Raw genomic sequence first — 20,963 nt, 5'->3', positions numbered from 1 at the left:
TCTGTAGGTCATCCATTGGAATAAAGTTCATGCTTTGTTATAGTTATAACTAGGGGAGTGATTATACTAACAAACCAGGGCCTCACATGCTACTTTGAACAGTACAGTGGTCCACTGTCTGGTCTACAGAATCAGAGAAAGAAAGACTGTTTCAGAGTAATAAAAAATAGAGAAGAGAAAGTTAAGTTAAAGTTAAAAAAAGGAATCTCATGGGCCCACTCTCTTGGTATATGTATAAGCCTTAAATCAATAAAAGTGTCGACAAGGAATCTCAGACTAAGAAGCACTTTTATAATTTTGTAAGTTCTCCTTGGATACTGAAACAGGGAGCCTATTAGAAGGATAACCTTATCTATGTGATTCAGATCACACACACAGAACCATTTAAACCCAATTGTCCCTTTTGGGTTTCAAAGCTTCCTTCTTCTTTGCTCTATTCTCCTTCTCTACTGTATCTCTCAATCCTGCTCTTGCATAGAATGAGGAAGATCCAGGCCTTGTGATGAACTTCTACAAGGACTCATGTCCTTAAGAAGAAGCCATTTTCGGCTTCATGTGTGAGGAATATTTTCCATGACTCTGCTGTTCAGGTGAAACTTGATCTGCCCTTTCTCTTCTTTAATTATCTTCAACTGTCACTGACCTGTAATTATCATTGTGATACAACCACACATGCAAAAATCTTGCAAAACCATACATTAATTGTCGAGTTCCATCCACAGTGAGTCTTGAAGCATCCTACTGATACATAGATGCATGACATCTGCTCCTCTCCAAGCTCCTCTCCAAGCTCAGCAAGACTCCCAAAGGATACATGGATGATAGATCCGGCTTCTCTCATGTTTAGCCAGTCCATGTAGGTCTCCTTGCTTGGAAGAAAAAGACTTAGACCATAGTCTTTATCATCTTCTACAAGACTGAAAAAGACTTAGATCATAGTCCATGTAGGTCTCCTTGCTTGTCACTGACCTGCAATTTTCATTGTGATACAACCACACATGCAAAAATCTTGCAAAATCATACATTAATCATCAAAAGATGGAAATTTTGTTTATTTCATAAACCAGTTCAAACAAGATTGTTCTCCCCTATTGTTTGCTAAATGTAAGAGTGTGCATCTACTGAATCTATTTACAACCACTAAGTTCTTTCCCTAAAAGTGTAGATCTTCTGAACCTATTCCCATCAACACAATAAAAGTTAGGTCCCAAAAAAGTTTCACCTATGAAAATATCACCTTCTTAACCTATTTACAACCACCATGTTTAACAAAAAAATCAAAAAGAAATTTCATCTCGTCCTCTCCTTGGCCTGTATCATGTAGCACCAACTGAACCTTTCCCCATTCTCCTAGTTTTTGCCTTTTTCCTTTCATTCCTGGCTGCCATTCTTGCTCTTTTCCTGGCTTGATTAGTCATTGTAATTGTAGCAGAGGCTTGAGACCTGGTCACTCTTTGAGAGGCATTCACAGTGGCACTCCTTTGGCTTATCTACAAAAAGATTTTACCAAGTAAGTGATCAAATCCATAGCTAGATTTATTTGAATGAAAACACAAAAAAAATTAGCATTTCTTGATCAATGATTACCTGACTAGCTGTTGGTCCCTTTTAGCAACCCCTACTATTATGGCCCACTTCTTTGCAATGACCACATCTAACAGACTGATTTTTCCTCCTAAACTCTGTACAGTCAGGCTCACCCGGTCCCCGTTGCCTGTTTCTTCGAGGTCTACCTAGTTGCCTCTTCAATTTAGGAGGTTTGAGAACACCATTTAGCATAGATGCATTAACTGGGAACTATTTCAGATCTGGCATAGGTGAAATTATCTCCTTGTATGCAAGCTGGAGTTTATCTACATTGTAATAGAAGTCACAGAAATCTTTTGGTTCTCTCCTCTGCTCTCGAATGCATGCTGCTGCATGCTTACAAGGGATTCCTGAAATCCTCCAAACTCCACAATCACAATGTTTAGTGCTTAAATTGACTGTAAATCTTGTACGTCCATCGGTGACTTCAAACTGATTTTCTCCGGCAAATTAGGCATGACAAAACCTTGCATCACTGACAATCAATTTCGGCTTCTTCTCCACAGATGGTGTTACCTTCCCTTCAATAGAGCAAGCAAAGATACACTTTTGTCATAATCTAATCATCAATTTTGCCTTAATATCATCGATTAGGCTTAGAATAGTCTTGTTTCTCATTGGCCCTATCCAATTGTTGAAAGACTCTGTCATGTTATTAGTAACATGATCACATTTTGCCCCAGTGTCAACAGCATGTCTGGACCATGTACAAGGGGGATTCCTCAGTAACCAATCATGTGCTTCCACATTAGTATCTTTCATCTTTTCAATTGCTCTCTCATAAACCCATGCAGAGCTTGCTTGTGCTGCTTTCCAAAATTATGACTTCAATAACAATCCAAGAAAGGAGGCTTTGAAATTATTGTAGAGATGCCTACAGCACGTTCTGTGGTGAGCACCTGAAAATATACTATTGATAGTATGTATAAGACCCTACAAAAAACAAAGATATAAAACAATTTAGAGTATGTAATGTAAGATTAAATATAAAAAAGAAAGGTAGGCTTTGAAAAACATACATTCTGCTTGTCTGTTATAAATGTTAGGTTCATGTAATCCACAGAATCCTAAAGTGCTTCAGCAAGACTGTGCAGAAAAAACTCCCAAGTTGCAATGTTCTCTACTTCAACAATAACAAATGCAAGAGGAAACAAGCAATTGTTCCCATCAACAGAGACAGCAGACAACATAATTCCACCATATCTTCCCTTCAGATGACATCCATCTAAACCTATAAAAGATCTACATCCACTCACAAACCCCTTTTTACAAGCATCTAAACAAATAAATAATCTCTGAAAAGTTGGATCTTCATTGAAGTCATGCCTTACTTCTGGATGCAACAAAATTACTGAACCAGGATTTTTGTTTAACAACATCTCACAATATGCTGGCAATTTGGAGTATGAAGCTATATGGTTACCTGAGTGCTCTCCCTTGGCAATCTGTTTTGCTCTGTAACACTGTAGCTTATATACTACAACTCCAAATTGTTCTTGTATGAATGTAATCATACTCTTAGTACTCATGTCAGGCTCTTCCCTAAGCCTGGCTGAAAGTACTTTTGCTATCCAACCAGATGTTGCATTGGAATTAGAAGATACGGTTGCACATGTATGGGGTGGTCCTATTGACTTGATCATGAAGGTTACTCCATCACTAGTAAGTGATGCATGTATCCTCCATGGGCACCCATCAGATGCACATATGGTTATGACCCTCTTCCTCTCATTCTTCAATCTCAAAATATTAAAGCCACCTTTTATTGTAAATTCTTGAAAGGTAGATCTGAATTGTTTGATATTTTCAAACATTGAATGTAAGTTAAAATCTTTACCTACATCAATAATACCTATGTTATCATCTGCCATGCCCCACTCATCCAAGTTGTCATCCAACTCCTCATCTACATTCAAACCTTCATTCCATTCATCAGTAAATGCCTCATCATTGTCATTTGATATATCATCACCTAAATTATCAATTTTTAACTCTCCACTATATTCAAAATCCATATCCTCATCATCATACCCAAAATCAGTTTCTTCTTCAACAGTGATAGTAGCTGGCATAAATGAGTCTGATATAATCCTCTCATCAATATCACTAGCACGAGTCCTACCACCAGAATTACCACCACCCCTTCTAATAGGGCATTTTTCATACCTACTAGATCTAGTTGTACCCCTTAGATCTCTTGTTCTTAGAACCACTTCACCTGGAAAACCATTGACCTTTTTTTGTGGGGCTTGGGCCAACTTACATATCATATACAAAGAATTTGACCACATCCACATCCTTACACAATTTAAACATTGTCAACATCTTAGGTCAGAGGCAATGTCCATATCTTTTGAGGGGTCCGGTAATATACATTTAATAGAGAAATTGACATCATACCCAACCGGTGCATCATCCCTGACAACTGTGTTGTATATATCTGACACCATATCCAAGTACCCATACTTGTCTGGGTCTACTAACTTTTCACTTGTTCTCCCGTCATAATAATATATCAACCTTGTCTACTGTGCTGTACTCATTTCTTATACCCTGAAACAGCACACAGAAAGGAAACAAAGAAAATAGGGAAAATATAAGTAAGTTAAGAACAATTAGCAAGAACCAGTGAAAGTAGCATTAACCTTGAAGACATATGGATGTACGTAAAAGAAAGGAAGGGGGACAGTGGTAAGGTTCACTCATATATTAACTAATAGGTCAAGAATCATGCTATTTGTAGGGTACAAAACAGGGACAAGACCACAACATAAATGAATCATACTCTTCAAGATATTAACAACTCTAATCACATTTATTATATTTCAGATAAATAAAATGAAAACTTTATGTGATACCAACAAGAAGTGCAAAGTCCAAGTATGAAATTTAATGGAATGCAAATATTTCAAACTATGACTGTGATGTGAAGTCTGTAATGATATTTCAGCTGCAACAAAATTCCAGATGTTGTTTATTGTTGAGTTCTACAATTTGACTTGAGGTTAATCTTATTCTTCTTGTCCTATAACTTTTTAATAATTCAGTGTTATCTTGCACAATGAATCTATAGCCTTTGAAAACATTCATTCACTTAACTGCACTGCTGATGGATCCCCCCCTTCCTTTTTGTTCTACAGGTTCATGTCTTTTACTAATTTTGTTGACTGAAGGCTCAATGTTGGAGTTGTTGATGGTTAAACAGTAGTATGGTCTTTTTCAAGAATAAGATGGTCTTCGACTTTGAAACAGAACAAACATGGTTGGAGTTAGACTTTGCTGTCATTACTCTATCTGGGTTTTACCATTTATGATGAAATGGACAGATAGATTAATTTTGGGGGATAGAGAAGAGACCCACCAAATTTGGACAGATAGAGTAATGACAGCAAAGATTATCACTTTTGTAAATCCCAGGTTTTTTTTTGTCAAATGGGTGGCTTCATCGCATAATAGAAAGGTTTGAAAAGACTTCACTGTACAAGATTTATCTACAGTGAAGATTGAAGGTTTATAGACATGGCAGGCTCTGTGCTTCATTTTTTAGTTATTCTATTAGGGCTCTCTCACCTTCTCTCCTTGAATGCTGTCCCAGTAGCATTTATTGTTTATTTATGGTTACAGGGACTAGAAGTCTATTGTCCAATTCTCAAGTTCTTACAGATTTGGAGACTAACTATCAGGTATTTAACAACTGTGGTGATCAGGGTATTTAGCACAATCAATGCAATGAGGTTCTTGTGGAATTGTTAAAACCCACAAAATAAATTCGAATTGCTAGTCAGATTCAACTAATACATACTTCTTTTTCAGGGAATCACAGAGGAAACTTGGAAATACCACACATTTCTTAATCTATCTCTATTCCATTGACCCTGACTCTGTATATACTGCATCAAATAGGCTATACTACTTATGTAGAGATCATGATTCATGACTTCAGAGATTTCAAGCAATAAACATTGTTAACCATTCCAAAATTGCAGCCCTTAATAGGAATTTATAGCCTTATTGATTGACCTTTGCAGATTGTGCCACAGGAAAGAGAGCAGAGCAACTAAAAACACAACACACAAATCAAAATTACCTCAATCGAATGTTAAAAGAAGGTAAGAAATTATCTCATACGAATATTGCACACGGATAAGAAGAAGGTGAAACGAATAGGTTACGGATTTCACCGACGATCAAGCTCGAATGCCTGAGGTTTCATTCATATTCAAAACCCTAGATATTAGAATCTTTTCAGGAAGATTAAAAGAATAGGAAAGATTGAAGGGGGGAAAACATACCGGTGTTGGTATTCTTCCTTATTCGTTTTTCGAGCATGGAAATGGGTCCAGCAATGGCTTCGAAGCTCACTATACATCTACATAGTTCTACCGTCTTCTTCCTTCAGCCCAACGATGGTAAAACGATGATGTGTTTTGTTTTTTGGGTAAAAGGGGGTTTTACCCTTAAGGGGTATTATGGTACATTTATCCCTTCTAAGGGTAATTTAGCCATTATGAAAAAACTAATAGCAACTTAACCCCAAAAGCCTAACGGAGTGGACTAAGTTGAAATATCTTCATAAAATAAGGGCAGTCTGTGATATTTTGATCAAGTTTGGTAAATCCGTGACATATTGGATACTTACAGGGGGTGTCTGTGAAATTTTACCGTTTCAAAAATAGCCAAAAGTAAAATTACATTTGTACCCTTATTCCATCTCCAACCTTGAAATAACAATTTAGGGCTCAAACTACAAAAACGAATGTTGGAAAGAAGACCGTTGCAACTCAGTAGCAATGAAGCTCCAACTCCTGAGTGGCGATTGAAACTCCAACAACCATTCAAGAAGGTCTTTCTCTTTTACTCTCCGGCGACTGAAACTAAAGCTCCTGCACCTCAGTGGCGATTTCTAGCAACCCTTCTCGACTGAAACTCCTGCAACTCTAAGGTGAGATCTCATGATCCTGTAACTCAGTGTTTTCATCTTTTGAAACTCCTGCAACTTTCTAGTTTTTGTTTTTGTTGAGTGGCCTAAGGGATTTTCTCTAGCATGTTTGATGAATTTGGGTTTTTTTCCACTCTGGTTCCATCCCCATGTGTATATTAATGGAAAATTGAATTGTTTTGTATTATAAATACAAAGTTGGGGTCCCTGCAGTCGCTTGATCTCATTCTCTGTTCTTCCCACTAAGAATTTGAGAGGTTCATGTGAGACAAGAAGATTGTGGAAGATCCAAAACCAAGGTTTTTGTTTGTGTTCTTCATGGGGAATTCTACCAGATCTTCTCCAACATACGTGGCTGCAAGGTACACATCGTTTCTCCCGTTTTCCTTATTCAATCGTGTTCTAGTTTACTCTATGGAATTGATTTAAGGTTTCTCAAAACCCAAGGATTATATAACATCTGAATCGTTTACCATTTTCTCCTTTTTTTTTAATCAACAATGCAGTTGGCCTGGTTATCTGTTGGAATTTTTCGTATCTATGATGTATGTTGAGCAACATTTGTGTAAATGGCTTCATGCACTTTTGTGATTTCAGGCCTCAATTTCCATAGAGATGAAGGACTCTGAGATGGCGATGCAATGGACATTAATTTACTGACTCATAAGTCGACTACATGTGCTATTGCAATTGACTCCATCCAAAACGCCTCTTGTTCGAGTATTCTGCTACATCGCAGGATTGATCCATAGGTTGCCATCCAAGCAGCTAAATACACTTAGGAGTAGACAAATCCCAAACATTATAGTTGCAGTACTGAATGTTGTAAATATATATTACTAGTCAACATTAATTGAAAGTTATTTTTTCCAATTTTTTTCAATTAAAAGTTGGTAAGATTAGGACCAGATAGGAATTATTAAAGAGCATCCGCAAAGCTAATCTTTTCATTAATCTAGGACTTGATCTGCACTTATCTAATGGTTATGTATTATCTAGCAAAACCTCCTGAACATAATCAGCAATTTAGTGCACAAAGGTATACCAATGGGTCGATCATTGGTCTGATTAAGGAGGCATTCGCTGGAGTAAAACTAAACCTGGCTGATCCATGCTGCAAGTCTATACTCCGGATATGCTCCATTCAACATAATATATCAATCTCATATCTGATACATCAATAACCAAAAAGTTCATATCAAACGACCAAATTCAGGATTTTTTTTTTTTTTTGAACTCATTTTGGGGGTTTTTGACAAACCCAAAATGGCAATATCACCATCTGAACATTAATCACCTGCATGTACCACGCAAGCCATTCAATTCATGTCGATCGACCAAAGTGAAAGACCTTTTGTAGGGTTTTTGGGATCTTAAGGAGAAAACATTGGTTGTCAACAGCACATAAAGATAGACTGCCATTTAATCTTTAACTGTTCACCCTTGCATATACATCGTTAGGCACTTTGATACAATATCCGCATGCGCCGCAGGTTCTTAGTCCCAGCAGAGTGCATGAAAATTTAGGATAACAGTCATAGTGTATTCACAAGGATCAAACGAGAATTGCATATACAAGGGAAATGACACAAATACAAAAAATCTCCAACCTCATCTTATAGACAATGAAATTTAACAAATACAAAAATTTCATCACCAAAATCTCCAGGGATCCTTAAATGGAGGGACATAGTTGTCTGTGGGAGGGAGAAGGTGAAAAGATGCCACTGTTTTCTCTAAGAGAGGCCCCATCTGTATCAAATAAAGATGTTCAATTATTCACATGCATAATAATATTTATTCTTAAAAGAACCAAAACAATAATCTACTAAGCTGAAAATGTTTCACCATTCACAAAAGAGAATGACATACAAAGCAAAGCTATTGTTCCCACTTTCCACTTAAGTGATTTTTAATCTCCAATGGGTCAAAGGTCTGAGGTCTGTGAATATCAAAGACACTGGCATTCTTTCCAATTCAAGAAGATGAGAGGCTCAAAAGGTATAAATTCAATTTGTGGCATGCTGGCTAAAACAAAGATCATAAATTTTTAAGCACCAAGTTATATCTAAAGGAATAATAAGAAAAAAAAGTACTCACATTGTCAATGATGGTAAAAAAAGCAAGCATCGTGTGCACGTGCATGTTCACACGCATACACACATACTCAAGGTTTTGTAGTCACTCGATTTTGGCATTTTGGGTGAAACAAACATTGGGGGGAGAGTGTCAGTGTGGAGATGCTTTCCCACGATCCCTCCCATCCCTCTCCCCCCTGATCATGTGAGCCCCTTATTGACAAAACCAATTCCCACACCCTGATTGGTGTGGCATGAGAGATTACCCGACACTGGTGGCATCGGCAATCCTCCATAAAATAAACATAAAATAAAAGAAATGATTTGCCAACTGTATGGGAATTAATGATGTGCAAACTCTTGATGAATTAAAGTAGTAAAATTTTATATCTAATGAAAGTATTCATGATTTGGCAGCTGCTTGGGAAATGGCCAACTAGTTGAAAAAAAAAAAATCAATGCAAAACAGAAACATGGGTAAGAAACATCAGCAATTTCATCTGAAAGACTAAATTATTTTATCAAAATCCTGTTCCAGAAAATTATAGTTAAATTGGATCCAATAACAGGAGCAAAATTTCGGCAATCACATGAACCAACATTCACTTGCACACGCAAGACCACATTGAGAGGGAAAGAGACATACAGAGTTCCACTGCTTGCCAAGAGTAGAAGCATTCAGTGAGTACAAATAACCTGCAAACAAGTGTCCAGAAAGCTAAATAGGGATTCTAAACGTGAAACAAACATAATGAAGAAATGAAGATATAGATAATTCAAAATCCTTGAGTATGTCAAATACCATTTTCTCGATATCAAATATATATATCATTCTCATTTCACATCCGTTTTCATAAGTTGGTTTTGTCCTTAAAAATAGTTATTGAAACATTTTGAGGTAGAAATATGTAATCAGGGCCTACCATCTCGCTCAACAGTTGAAGCTACATAGTGCCGGTAAATACTTGGTTCTTGAATCTGCATTATTCCATAAAATTTATGAAACAGCAGCCTTGGTATTTTTACAAACAGAATCTTGACTAATTGGGAAAGCACTTACAGATTTTGTAGGGGATTTGCGAACAAGGTATTCATAGTACCAGTAAGGCTCTCCATCAATCTGTTAAAAAATAGTCAGGTAAAATTATGTGAATTTGCAAATCAAGGTGTACGAGGCCATAAAAATGGAATATTACTCGCAGGATAGCAATGAATCAGAAATTTGGAGAGAAAAAAGAACGAAAACTCACTTCACTAGAATGTGCATCAAGAACAGAACTCTCTGCCATCCGTTGTGCTGAGGTGATACGCTGCATTGTGATTTAGCACTTTAGTTCAAACAGGTATTGATAGTCTGGAGAAGCACCAACAATGGACTGAATGCCTTCTGTTGTAGTATGGATACAAGGGTATAATTGTCCATTAGGGTTTAGTTGGTGTTGCCCTAAGGGTAAAACTGTAACTTGTATCTCATAACTTTCACTATATATAAGAGAGGACTTGTGTCCTATAGACATAAGCTCAACTCCCCAAAATCCATCATGGTATCAGAGCTGAGTATCGACATTGGGTGTCGAACCCATATGACTCCTCCCTCTCTCTTCTCTCTCCCTTCTCAGTTTCAGCGCCACCACCTACCACCTCTCTCTCTCTCTCTCTCGGTTTTACCACCAGCAACCACCACCACCTTTTCCACCGCTGCCGCCTTGCTTCTCCTTCTTCGTCTCCCTTGGTGGTGATTTATTTCCCACCAAGGGCTCTTTCCTTGTTTATGCTTTAAATCTCCTTGTATATTTTGGAGATTTCGATGTGGTAGGATCTCTTTCTTTGTAAGAATTTTGTTTCTATTATAAGCAAATTGGGCATGATTGATATCTATGCACTAACTTGAGGAAGAGTGTTGTAATATGGGTACAAGGGTATAATTGTCCATTAGGTTTTAGTTGGTGTTGCCCTAAGGGTATAATTGTAACTTGTATCTCATAGGTTTCACCATAACTAAGAGAGGACTTGTGTCTCATAGACATATGTTCAATTCCCCAAAATACATCACCTTCAAATCTCTATGCATGATAAGTGGTCATATCCATCTATCTGGATTTTATGGAGTACCTTTTGAATGGTTTTCAGTCAACTTAGGGATCCAAACAAACTAAAGTGCTACTCCATGCCCAACCAAATCCCCCCCCCCCCCCACCATGATCACCAAAAAATATATAAAAAAAAAAACCTAGAATCGTTTATCATTCATCAAACTTACAGCCAGTATTAAGTAAAGAATTGAAGAAATACCAATGCAGATTTGTCAGATAGAACAGAATCAGCGACATCTTTTGCATTCCATGAACTCTTGTCCTTCGATTTTAACAGTGAATTGGGAGGACCTATCTGAAATAAAAACCAAATCAAAATCATAAAAGATTAAGAAATAATCATATGACTTGCTTCTTGAAGTAGGGTTTTGTAGAAGTTACCGAGACAGAAATAATAAGGTTATCAATTATGTCAACACGCTCAGACACAATCCGTTGCCGTGCATCAGCTGCATAACATCACCACCTGAGTTAATTTGTTTATCATAGTTTCCTAATAGTTCCTCATGTGATCAATACTTGTGAAGTTCAGAAGAAGGGCATGGAATATCATTCCCCAACAAGATGTAATGCCACGAAAAGCAGCTCAAGTAACATTCAAAAAGTATCTGGAATATTCACGTTAGCATCCAAGATTCTTACTAAATGATCCAACCAGAGTCTGACTCTATCACACTATGTCACATAAGTAAGCAATTCAATGGACCCAACTTAGGACATTGCCTTAGCCTGCAGGTGAAAGCTAATCCAGTCCATAAGAGGTCTTGCTATCAGATGTTTGTGGATCATCCAATTAAAGAATTCTTGATCTGAAGTATCCACCTTTGCATCGCCATGATCCTTCAAAGCCTTTGACTCAAGCATTCCACAAGAAAATATATTGTACAGGAGGAAGGAGAAAACCCAAGGTAACTAAACTTACGAGATAGCGGGGCAGCTGATGAATAACGCTCTGGTTTTCTGGATTCAACCCTTCAATAAGAATAAAGAAGTCAAGTTTTTAAAGTCAATAACCCACAAAAGATTGAGGACTATTAATTTCTATGTAAATGCAATAGCACAAAGAAGATAAGTTTATATGAATGTTACAGATACAGTAGTCATCTGCTTTTTCCTTTTCGAGAAGGGAAAAATAGCTAAACAGTGACATCAGAGCACTCCTGGATTGAGAAGAGAGGAAGGTGCTTTCTTGTGTCCATTTACAATTTAAGGTTTTACAAGATTTTTTCATCAAAATGAACTATTCAAAGAGCATTAAGCAATTTTGGGTTACTCCACCCTTATCCTGCCTAGCAATCAACTTGTCATACTGATCTCAGAAAGATATCCGAAGTTGCTTCTGATTAAAGACACAAAACTTTACCTGAATTTCAACCTCCAAAAAAAAAAAAATCATTTTCCCCCTTGAATGTATACTTTTTCTCTTCTTTTCAACATAGCTTTTGTAATTAATAAAACAATAAATACACAAAAGAAAAAGAACGATCAGATTTGTTTAGCTAAGTGATTGTTGCACTTGATGAGCTTAATTATATAAGAATCAATGAAGCTAATTGAGAGAGAGATTTTCTTGTAATAATGTCACCCAATTCACATACCATCTGAACGTAAACTTCTTTGATGGCAACTCCACTGGGTACAGAAAAGAATAAGCATTTATCTCATCAACAACTGACGACATTTTAACATCTTCTTCTGGTTCGGCCACAGCGACTAAATCTATGCCACAATTAACAATAAGTAAAATAAAACTACAAATTCAAACATTTATAATGAATCCTTCACTCCCCCATCCCAAAGAAAAAAAAAAAGAAGATAAATTCGACTTAGTTTCCTCGATACACAACCCAACTTGTTAATATCAGAAAGCACAGTAGCTAATCCTACCAGTTAATGTGTGTGTGTGTGTGGGGGGGGGGGGGGAGGAAATGAAAATTGAACCCTGTTATCCTTGAGAAGAGAAACCCATGTCCTGTCCTATCCCTTTCATTCAACTATATACATAAATAAATAAATAATTAAATAAAAACCTAGAATTGAAGAGAGCTTGATATAACAACAGAGTTGGTTAACTTACCTGAAGGAGGTAATACAAAAAATAATGGAGAAGAAAGACCAAAAAGCATTAAATCACGTCTCCCAACGCCATTTTCCGAATTATGTTCCAAGGAAGAAGAAGAAATGAGTGGGAATTTCCTGTTTTTCTGGTTCAGTGCACTTCTGGCTCGGTATCTGAAGGCAAATGCAAAACAGAAAAACGTGACAGAGAGCACTGGAAAGAGAGAGAGAAGGCGAGAGCGAGAGAGATGTTATACCTGAAGATTGGAAGATTTGAGGGGAAAAAGTGATTGGATTTGCAGAGGGAGTGAGAGGAAGGAAGAAGAGCTGATGCCATTATTCCTCCTGTCGTCTTCTGCGTTGTCAGGTCATCCACTCCCCTATTCAAGTCAGTTAAACAGTTAATATAGGGTAAATTACATTACACAGGTATTTACTTACTTCTAACATTTACGGAAACCATATTTAAGGGAGGGATTTAAAAGGTTTTAAAAACTACTTGTTTAAGTTACCAAAACACAATGAAGTAGTGTTACCATATCATGATGAAATGACGGAAATGTGATTGGATGTTTCGGATGATCCAAATATCCAATTGGGAGAAGGTAGTTTGGGTCTCAAAAGGATTCGTAACATGAATTTTGTGAGAATCTTGTTTGGTGGATTGGTTTCAAGCTTCTTTCAAGCTAATTTCTTCGGAAGCACTTGTGGCACAAATATTAGATATAATGAGTGTTACGATCCTGCTGTCCCACCCGAGAGTAATGAACTCTAGTGTGGGCTAATATAGTTCTGGGCATCTTCAACTATCGAATCGGTTTTGTGGGCTGAGATCCAGGATCGTATTAGTGGTACCATAGTGGGCTGCCATGTCTCCGGGTCGGGGCACCGGCAGGGGCGACCTATGGAAAGGGCTACCTGGTACTCGAGTGATCCAGAGTGAAATATCCCACATTGAATAGTAATAAACTCTGGTGTGAGCTAATATAGTCCTGGGCACCCTTACCTACCGAATCGATTTTGTGAGCTGAGATCCAGGATCGTATCATGACTACTTAATACTTCCGAAGAGTGATCTCTGAGTTGGAGGGGTACTGAGAAGAAAGAGAGAGCTGGCATAGCCATGCCGCCAGCTTAAAGACCTTTTACCTTTTTGTTTTGTTTTTTTTTTTTTTTTGTGGTAAACAAATAAAGCTTAAATTAAGAGCATAGAAATGTTTCAACATCAATATTAACAACTTCTTAGAGCCTTTGACTCTTGATTTCACACCCATTTATGGACAATAGAGATCTCATCATCTCTATGCTTCTTGACAAAACTTGGGTCACTGAATGAAATCCAGAAACTTTGACTAGTAAGACCCATCTTTGATCATATCCCCTGAATTGCTTCAGTGGTGTGGAGATATTGAAAGTTAGGTTCCTGAACAGTGATCAGTGACCATGGGAAATTATGATGAGAATAGCTTTTCAGGAGTTTGATAGCGGCACAATCATAAGACATTGCAGCTTCATTCTCAGATTTTAAAAGTGCATGGTCATGTAGTCCTTGCATCAGCGCAAGAGCCAATGAGAGTGTCTGTAACAACATCAACAACCTGAGTTGGATATCCAAATCCTCTACGGCATGCTGCCCATAGCGGCTTGTGCGGCGCAGACTGAGCCATATGTGCAAAGACCACCTTACCCCTGCCCAAATGCCTTGTCCGAGCGGGATAAGACGATCATTGCATGCGCAGCCCAGTCTGCACCGCACAGGCCGCTACGGGCAGCTAGGCCATAGACAATCTGAATTGTATTTGATTTCATGGAGGATGGGCCCACACAACCAATAGTGTTCTTTTTCCCAATTAAAAATAAAATACTTGTGTGAGCTGTGAAACCTTGACTTTTTCTTCCTCTTTTTCTTTTTAGGTAAGAGATCGCTGCTTGGTCATGTATCTCCTGCATTAACGCGAGTCCCATTGAGAGCGCACAGATCTTCAGTCTTCCCAATGCCATACCTCACTCTTCCCAATTCCAATCATGGTGCTCCATTAAAGAAAGTCCAAATTTTTTGGACCCTTAAAACCCATAAGCCTATAGGCATCTAATCTCCATACCCATATCATGTCCCAGGCATGATCGGTGTCCCCTACCATCTCTCTCTCTCTCTCTCTCTCTGGATGATTTTGTAGTTCAAAGAAAGTCATTCTCTTTGGATGACATGAAAGTCAGTTGCCTCATTTGGAATTTGTGTTGGAACCCAATTCATTCGATCAGTATAATGTTGAGAATATGAGCACCCCTTCATGCATTTATCGTCCAAGGACTGACTTACTACCGACCTTATTAATTGCCTATATATATGATGCATATATCATGATATGAAACACTTAAATAAGATGGATCATGGACTTGAGAGATCATTAGAGACTTGGGGTGGGTGAGGGAGGGGGGGGGGTTCTTTATTAATATATTGTCGTGGTTATTAATGGTGATCATCGGTCTAAAGGCCTTGCATGAAGAGGTGGAGAGTGGAGTGCAGCCAAGGATGATTTGCCGCCGTTAGTATTCATCCATTAATAGATGATGGGTGTGGCACTGTCGTTGGCAAGTTATCCTTGGCTCTATTTGGCTCCCTTCTTTCTCATGTAAGACCCCCTAGACCTGAAATTTTAAAGGACAGCTCCATCTCTTCAACTGATCATTTAAGAAGCTAAGATGATCGATGGGCCATTTGTATTTTGATAGGTGGTAAAATCTTTTTGGAAAGTGCTGCTTCCTTTAGGAAACACTGAGTTTTGGAATCTGAGCTGATTGGTATTTTAAATGGTCTAGTCCTGGTTCAAAAGAGAGGAGTGAAGCTGAAAGAAGTTTGGTGTGGTGATTATTCCTTGCCTGAACTTCTTCCAACTCCATCCCGATCTCCCTGGCCATATGAACTCTTTTTTTGAAGATGATCAATGGGATCACAATGTCGAGTTTGAAGGCCCACCACATTGTCCTCATATTTTTTCTAAAAAATAATGGAGAAACATATTACAAGGAATATATATATTCCTAATTCATTATTCATTATAAGGAATATATGTGTAGTTTTTCAATTTTTTTTTTTTTTGGGTCTATCCTACTCAAGGGCCCACAGGTCAACTACAAGCTAAGTGGGAAGGCTAAGACAAGCCCACAATCTACAACTAAGGGGGGGAAGGGAGAGGAGTGCCTTTTTGGCACAATATGAAATCCAGGAGAGTCGATCCCTTGACCTCCTGGGGGGCATGCACTCAACTTGCAATGCCTCCAACCAACCGAGCTAGCGGTTGTTTGCGTAGTTTTTCAAATGAGTTGTGGTAATTGAGAGACATGGGATACACAAATCAGAAACAATATAGACAGTGCCTTTTGTCTTCCAAAAGTATAACTTTTCAGTTTATATTCTTACTAACCATGAATTGCTCAGTTAAGGATCTTTGCAATAGGCTTCATTGAAATAAGATATCACTAATTGAGGTTAAAGACTTTTGCTTCAAATGAACTTTATGGTCATTTGAATCATGAATACTAGAAAACTGAAATATATATATATATGTATATATATATCTAATTAAAACAAAGAAGCACTTCAGAAATTAAGTTCAAGAATATGACAATGAAAATAGAGGGATGAAAAAAAGGAAAAGAAAAACTGAAACAAAGGCAAACAAAACCATTCAAGCAATTAATTTACATGCAAACTACAAGAATACTTTTCATAAGAAAATGAGGGCATGACTTTTTTTTTTTTTTTTTTGGTTTGGGACAGAGCAGGATTGAATGCTCCAAATTTGGGACATAGCCCCTGTTTTTTGTTTCTGTAGATTACAAGGCATTTAATTGGTGCAAGTCTGTGGAGAAGGATTGACTTTATGAGGAGAGTTCTTGAATTGGACTATAATTTCGCCTTCACGGTATGCAATTGTGTTCATTTGATCATTTGTTTCCACCTCTTATCTTGTTTTATTGCTAAGTTCATAGTGGAATGGACTGAGTGCAGGATGCAGATGTGATGTAGCTCAGAAACCCATTTTCGCATTCACTGCTGATGTTGAAAAAACAAAGCCAATGGGGAATTCATCTATGTAAAATCAAACTTGAAATCAATTGAGTTCTACAAATACTGGTACAAGTCACTTAAGGGATTCTTCCTCTCCTACGGAGGGAAGAGTAACTTTTGGCTAGAATTTATTATATGTATGAAATGAGGTTATAGAATGACATTTCAATGTTCCAGCACAAATACACACAGAGAAAGAGAGAAGAAAAAAAAATGATAAGAATGTTACCACAATAAGCTTGCAGATAAGATATTTGGACAGTAGCTACTGTGGGGGATTTTGTGAGCTAAGCAAGGATATGAACAAAGTGTGTACAATGCATGCAAACTGCTGTGTTGGCATTGAGAAGAAGGTCCATGACCTTAGACTTGTTCTTGAAGATTGGAGGAACTTCATGGCACTGCCAACAGAGAAGAGAAGATTAGTGGGGTCTTCTTGGAGTGCTCCAAGTGAATGCAAGATATGGTGAAAAGTTCTTTCAAGGACAACATTGTCATAATAATAAGATCACTTTATTTATTTATTTATTCCTTTTTTTTTTCTATGTCAAAGGATCATAAACATGGGTTTTCCTTGCTTGAACTGTACACCATGAAAAACAGGGTCTATCTCCCAAATTTGGAGATAGCCCTGTTTATGCACATGTTTTGAGCAGAACGAACATGGACTGATTTTCATATATTAATCTATTTGGATTAAAGACTCGGAGAAAAGGACAAATCAGAGGCGGTCCATAATAACCGCGGCCAAATAGTGCCAAACAGAGACGGTTATATATTACCGCTTCTACATACTCACATAAAAAGTGGTGATAATTTAGTATCAGCATTAAATATAAAAATAATTCACTCCAGTTGCGGTTAAAACATTACTGCTTTTAATTAGGACCAATCAGATGCGGTAATTTAATGCCGTTGCTAAATCCTTACCAAATAGTGTGGTAAAATATTACCGCTATTAAATATACAATAACACATTCTCTTCCGTTGCGGTAGATGCGATACCACTTTTAATTAGGACCAATCATTGGTGGTATATAATAACCGCAGCAAAAAAGCGACAAATGGAGGCGGTACTATATTACCACTGCTGAATACTTATATAAAAAAATGCATTTTTTTTTTGGACTATTCCTCTGTAAAAAAGGGGTATAAATGCTATGATTCCTCCACCAAATCGGTTTATTTCTTGTGATGTTACCTTTGATGAAAATTACTTGTTTTTCCCTGGCAGAGATCAACTTCAGGGGGAGAATGATCGGGTTCTCTTGAGCAATTATGATTACAGTAGTTTCGATGTGGTTGAAGTTACTCCTCTGCCGATAATAACTGGCCCGCCTGATAATGATGGAGGTGAGACTGGTGAAAAAACCACTGAGCAACAGCCGCTACCACTCCGTGCTCCTATTCCTGTGCGGAGGTCTACTCGTGTTTTAGAACCTTCGACTAGGCTTCGTGATTTTCGGTAAGGGTCGTAGCATAGGGGAAACAAAAACCTAGTCACAATTATACTACATTCAAATCCTATTGTCTCGAGAGGTATTCGGGGTGCATCAACATCCCATACCATCTAACACTTGCGCATCAGCATGATACGGCACATACAGATCATCATGGCATGCAATAGAGGATTCCATATTTTTGGGGTTCCGATGCCGGTACTCCCGGCACCGTAACCTGATACAAGAAAGGAATACAATTCACAACAATTCTCATATCAACTCATATATCAAGAATAATATGCAAGTATGCAATATGCTCAATCATAATGCAATAATAGGTTAGATACAATTATCATAAACAAACCCAAGGAAATCATCCAAGACCCACTCACAATATAGATCACATTCCGATGTTATAGGTTCGTCACTGGTTGATTAACACGCCTCAAGACAAGAGTTTTTAGCCTAGGGAAAGAGTGAGAACAAGATTAAACAAGTGATGGATAGGATCCCAAAAGGTATCTCTTAAATCACCCAAGTATAGGGCTTCAAAGGCAAGGCGGTTTTATGGGTGGTTTTAATCTAATTCCTAAAACCACATGTAAAACCTCTCAAGTTAGTGGCTTTTAAGCTTGACGGTTTTATGAGTGGTTTTACCCAAAACATAAAACCGCAGGTAAAACCTCCCAAGTCAGTAGCTTATAAACTTGGCAGTTTTACACAGAGTCCTAAAACCACATGTAAAACCTTACACCTTAAGGTCCGAGATTCAAGGGGTTTTTCACCTAGGGTTTCAACTCCCAAAGATTTGAGGACAATAGGACATCAAAGGGCTTTCCCCTAGGCTTCTTAGGGTCCTAAAACCTTATTAGGTCCATACAACCAAAGAATCCAAGAGAAGAATCTAAGAAGAGCCTAATCTAAAGTATAGTGAGGTAAAACCCTAAGTCTTACAAGTAGAGTGCAAGGGTGAGTCTTTGGGGGTCATGAATAGAGGGTAATAACTCCAAATAGGCATAAGGTAGACGTTCCAATTGGTCCTTGAGTTCCAAGTGGAACCCTAGGTCAAGGTCTTCCCATTTCCCCAAGTCCCCAAACCCAAAATTGATCAAAGAGGGGGAAAAGGTGTTAATGGCTTACCTTACCAATGAGAGGAGTTCCACGATTTGGCCACCAAGGGATGTGGATTCAATCTTCAGCCAAACCCCTTCTCCCTTCTCCTTCCTTTCCACAACTTCCTCTCTTGGCTTGGCCTTCAAGAGGGGAAGACGAGATGAGCTTCAAGGGAAGGAAAGCAAGGACTCCCCTTCCTTCTTTCCTTCTTCTCCTCTCCTTTCTTCTTTCTTTCTCTTCTCTCCCTTCTTCCAAAGTTTTTGGTTGGAGGAGGGAATGAAATGGCTAAGGGAATCCAAGCTCCTATTTATAATTTAAACCCTTCCGAAGGTCCGTTTGGTTGGGTAGAAATAGGTCGAAACCCATTACTCGGCTATAAATGGTTAAGTGGGTCCACTTGTTGGTCCCACAAGAAGAGGAAAGGTTGTGGATGGGGTCCACAAGGTATGGGGACATTAGACCCATGCACATATCCCAAGGTAAGTAGGTCCCACAACAAACACTTCATTTACAGCTATTTTTACCTGGGTGGTTTTACGGGTGGGTTTACTCAGTACCCAAAACCATATGATAAACCGCCCAAGCAAAGATGGGTTATTTTTCACTCCAAACATCCCCAGCTTTGTCCCAAACTTCGAGGACTTCAAAGGGAGCATGTACACATGATATTTAAGGATTAAATACTCACCTTCATGCGGTGACATCGCCCATCAGACCGAAACTCCACCCTTTATTCCAATTATCCCCTTTGGCTGCCACCGTCCAAGGTCACAGGTGTTGACCATTAGCAGCATTGCAACATCTACCAATGGAAAATCAATTTAGGCAAAAAATTTACGGTGCACTTTGGGCGCGGGTATAATAGGGCAGTGCACTGGACATGAGAGGATAAAGATCCGGCCTTAGGTAAGGGTGTTAAACGGTCAGGATCGGTTTAAATCATTTAATTAAATGATCTCAATTTTAAAACCATAACCGAACTATTTATTAAGCGGTTTTATGGTTTCGGTAAACGATTTCATTTTGATTTTGGTACAATATTTATGTACATCTAAGAGTGTTAAACGGTTTATTCAATTAAGCTGTCCAGTTGGTTTAAACCGTCTAATTAAACGGACTCAAGTTTGAAACCATAACCGAACCATTTATTAAATGGTTTCACGGTGTGGTTTAAATGGTTAGGTTTGGTTTCAGTAAACGGTTTCGGTTTGATTTTGACACCCTTAGCCTAGGTATTCCCTCCCTCTTCTTTCACCCCAGTGAATGTGCACTAACATTGATACCCCTCACTTTCTTCTCAAATTCCTTCTCAAATTCCAATGACAGAAAGAGAAGAAAAAACAAAATCTACAATATGGTTTCAAATATCGGATCTGCTACGGCTGCAATAGGTTCGGGATGGGCTGGGCCTTTTAAAACCCTCAGCTCAACCCTGAGTCCCCTTAGCTAGGCCCAGGCCCTAACTTAGGGCCAGAAAAATTCAATCCTGTCCCACCCTCAGGGCCGGGCCGGGCTGACCTTGATTGGCCCTGACCATGGGCGGAGGGGGAGGGAGATGCATAGGCTGGCTAGTATGGGAAT

General features: G+C 38.3%; 1 protein-coding gene and 2 long non-coding RNA genes across 3 annotated transcripts; 1 reads left to right on the top strand and 2 right to left on the bottom strand.

Moving 5' to 3' along the window:
• Positions 1-410: 410 nt before the first annotated feature.
• LOC122638346 lies at positions 411-19,895 on the bottom strand. Its single transcript, XR_006329409.1, has 4 exons — positions 19,884-19,895; positions 15,881-15,887; positions 1,332-1,336; positions 411-549 (listed from the first exon to the last, which is right to left on the bottom strand). It is a non-coding gene; the product is annotated as an uncharacterized LOC122638346 (long non-coding RNA).
• LOC122638344 (psbP domain-containing protein 5, chloroplastic) lies at positions 8,029-13,156 on the bottom strand. Its single transcript, XM_043831259.1, has 11 exons — positions 13,013-13,156; positions 12,775-12,929; positions 12,296-12,416; positions 11,620-11,669; positions 11,079-11,146; positions 10,897-10,992; positions 9,855-9,914; positions 9,665-9,724; positions 9,528-9,582; positions 9,251-9,300; positions 8,029-8,278 (listed from the first exon to the last, which is right to left on the bottom strand). The coding sequence occupies exons 1-11, from the start codon at positions 13,090-13,092 to the stop codon at positions 8,180-8,182; spliced, it is 894 nt and encodes a 297-aa protein (XP_043687194.1). The 5' UTR covers positions 13,093-13,156; the 3' UTR covers positions 8,029-8,179.
• LOC122638345 lies at positions 8,143-9,357 on the top strand. The gene is made up of 2 exons (XR_006329408.1): positions 8,143-8,280; positions 9,253-9,357. It is a non-coding gene; the product is annotated as an uncharacterized LOC122638345 (long non-coding RNA).
• Positions 19,896-20,963: the final 1,068 nt, after the last annotated feature.

Source organism: Telopea speciosissima, chromosome 8 (assembly GCF_018873765.1).
Source record: "Telopea speciosissima isolate NSW1024214 ecotype Mountain lineage chromosome 8, Tspe_v1, whole genome shotgun sequence".
NCBI classification, from domain to species: Eukaryota; Viridiplantae; Streptophyta; class Magnoliopsida; order Proteales; family Proteaceae; genus Telopea; species Telopea speciosissima.
The sequence above is the reverse complement of the archived record's forward strand: the minus strand, read 5'-3'. Positions and strand labels throughout refer to the sequence as shown.

Coding starts and splice junctions, on each gene's coding strand:
- LOC122638344 (XM_043831259.1), bottom strand. CDS start 13,092: ATGGCATCAGCTCTTCTTCCTTCCTCTCACTCCCTCTGCAAATCCAAT. Junction 12,930..13,012: donor TCAAATCTTCCAATCTTCAG/GTATAACATCTC, acceptor ATTTGCCTTCAG/ATACCGAGCCAGAAGTGCAC. Junction 11,670..12,295: donor AAGAAGTTTACGTTCAGATG/GTATGTGAATTG, acceptor TTCTTATTGAAG/GGTTGAATCCAGAAAACCAG.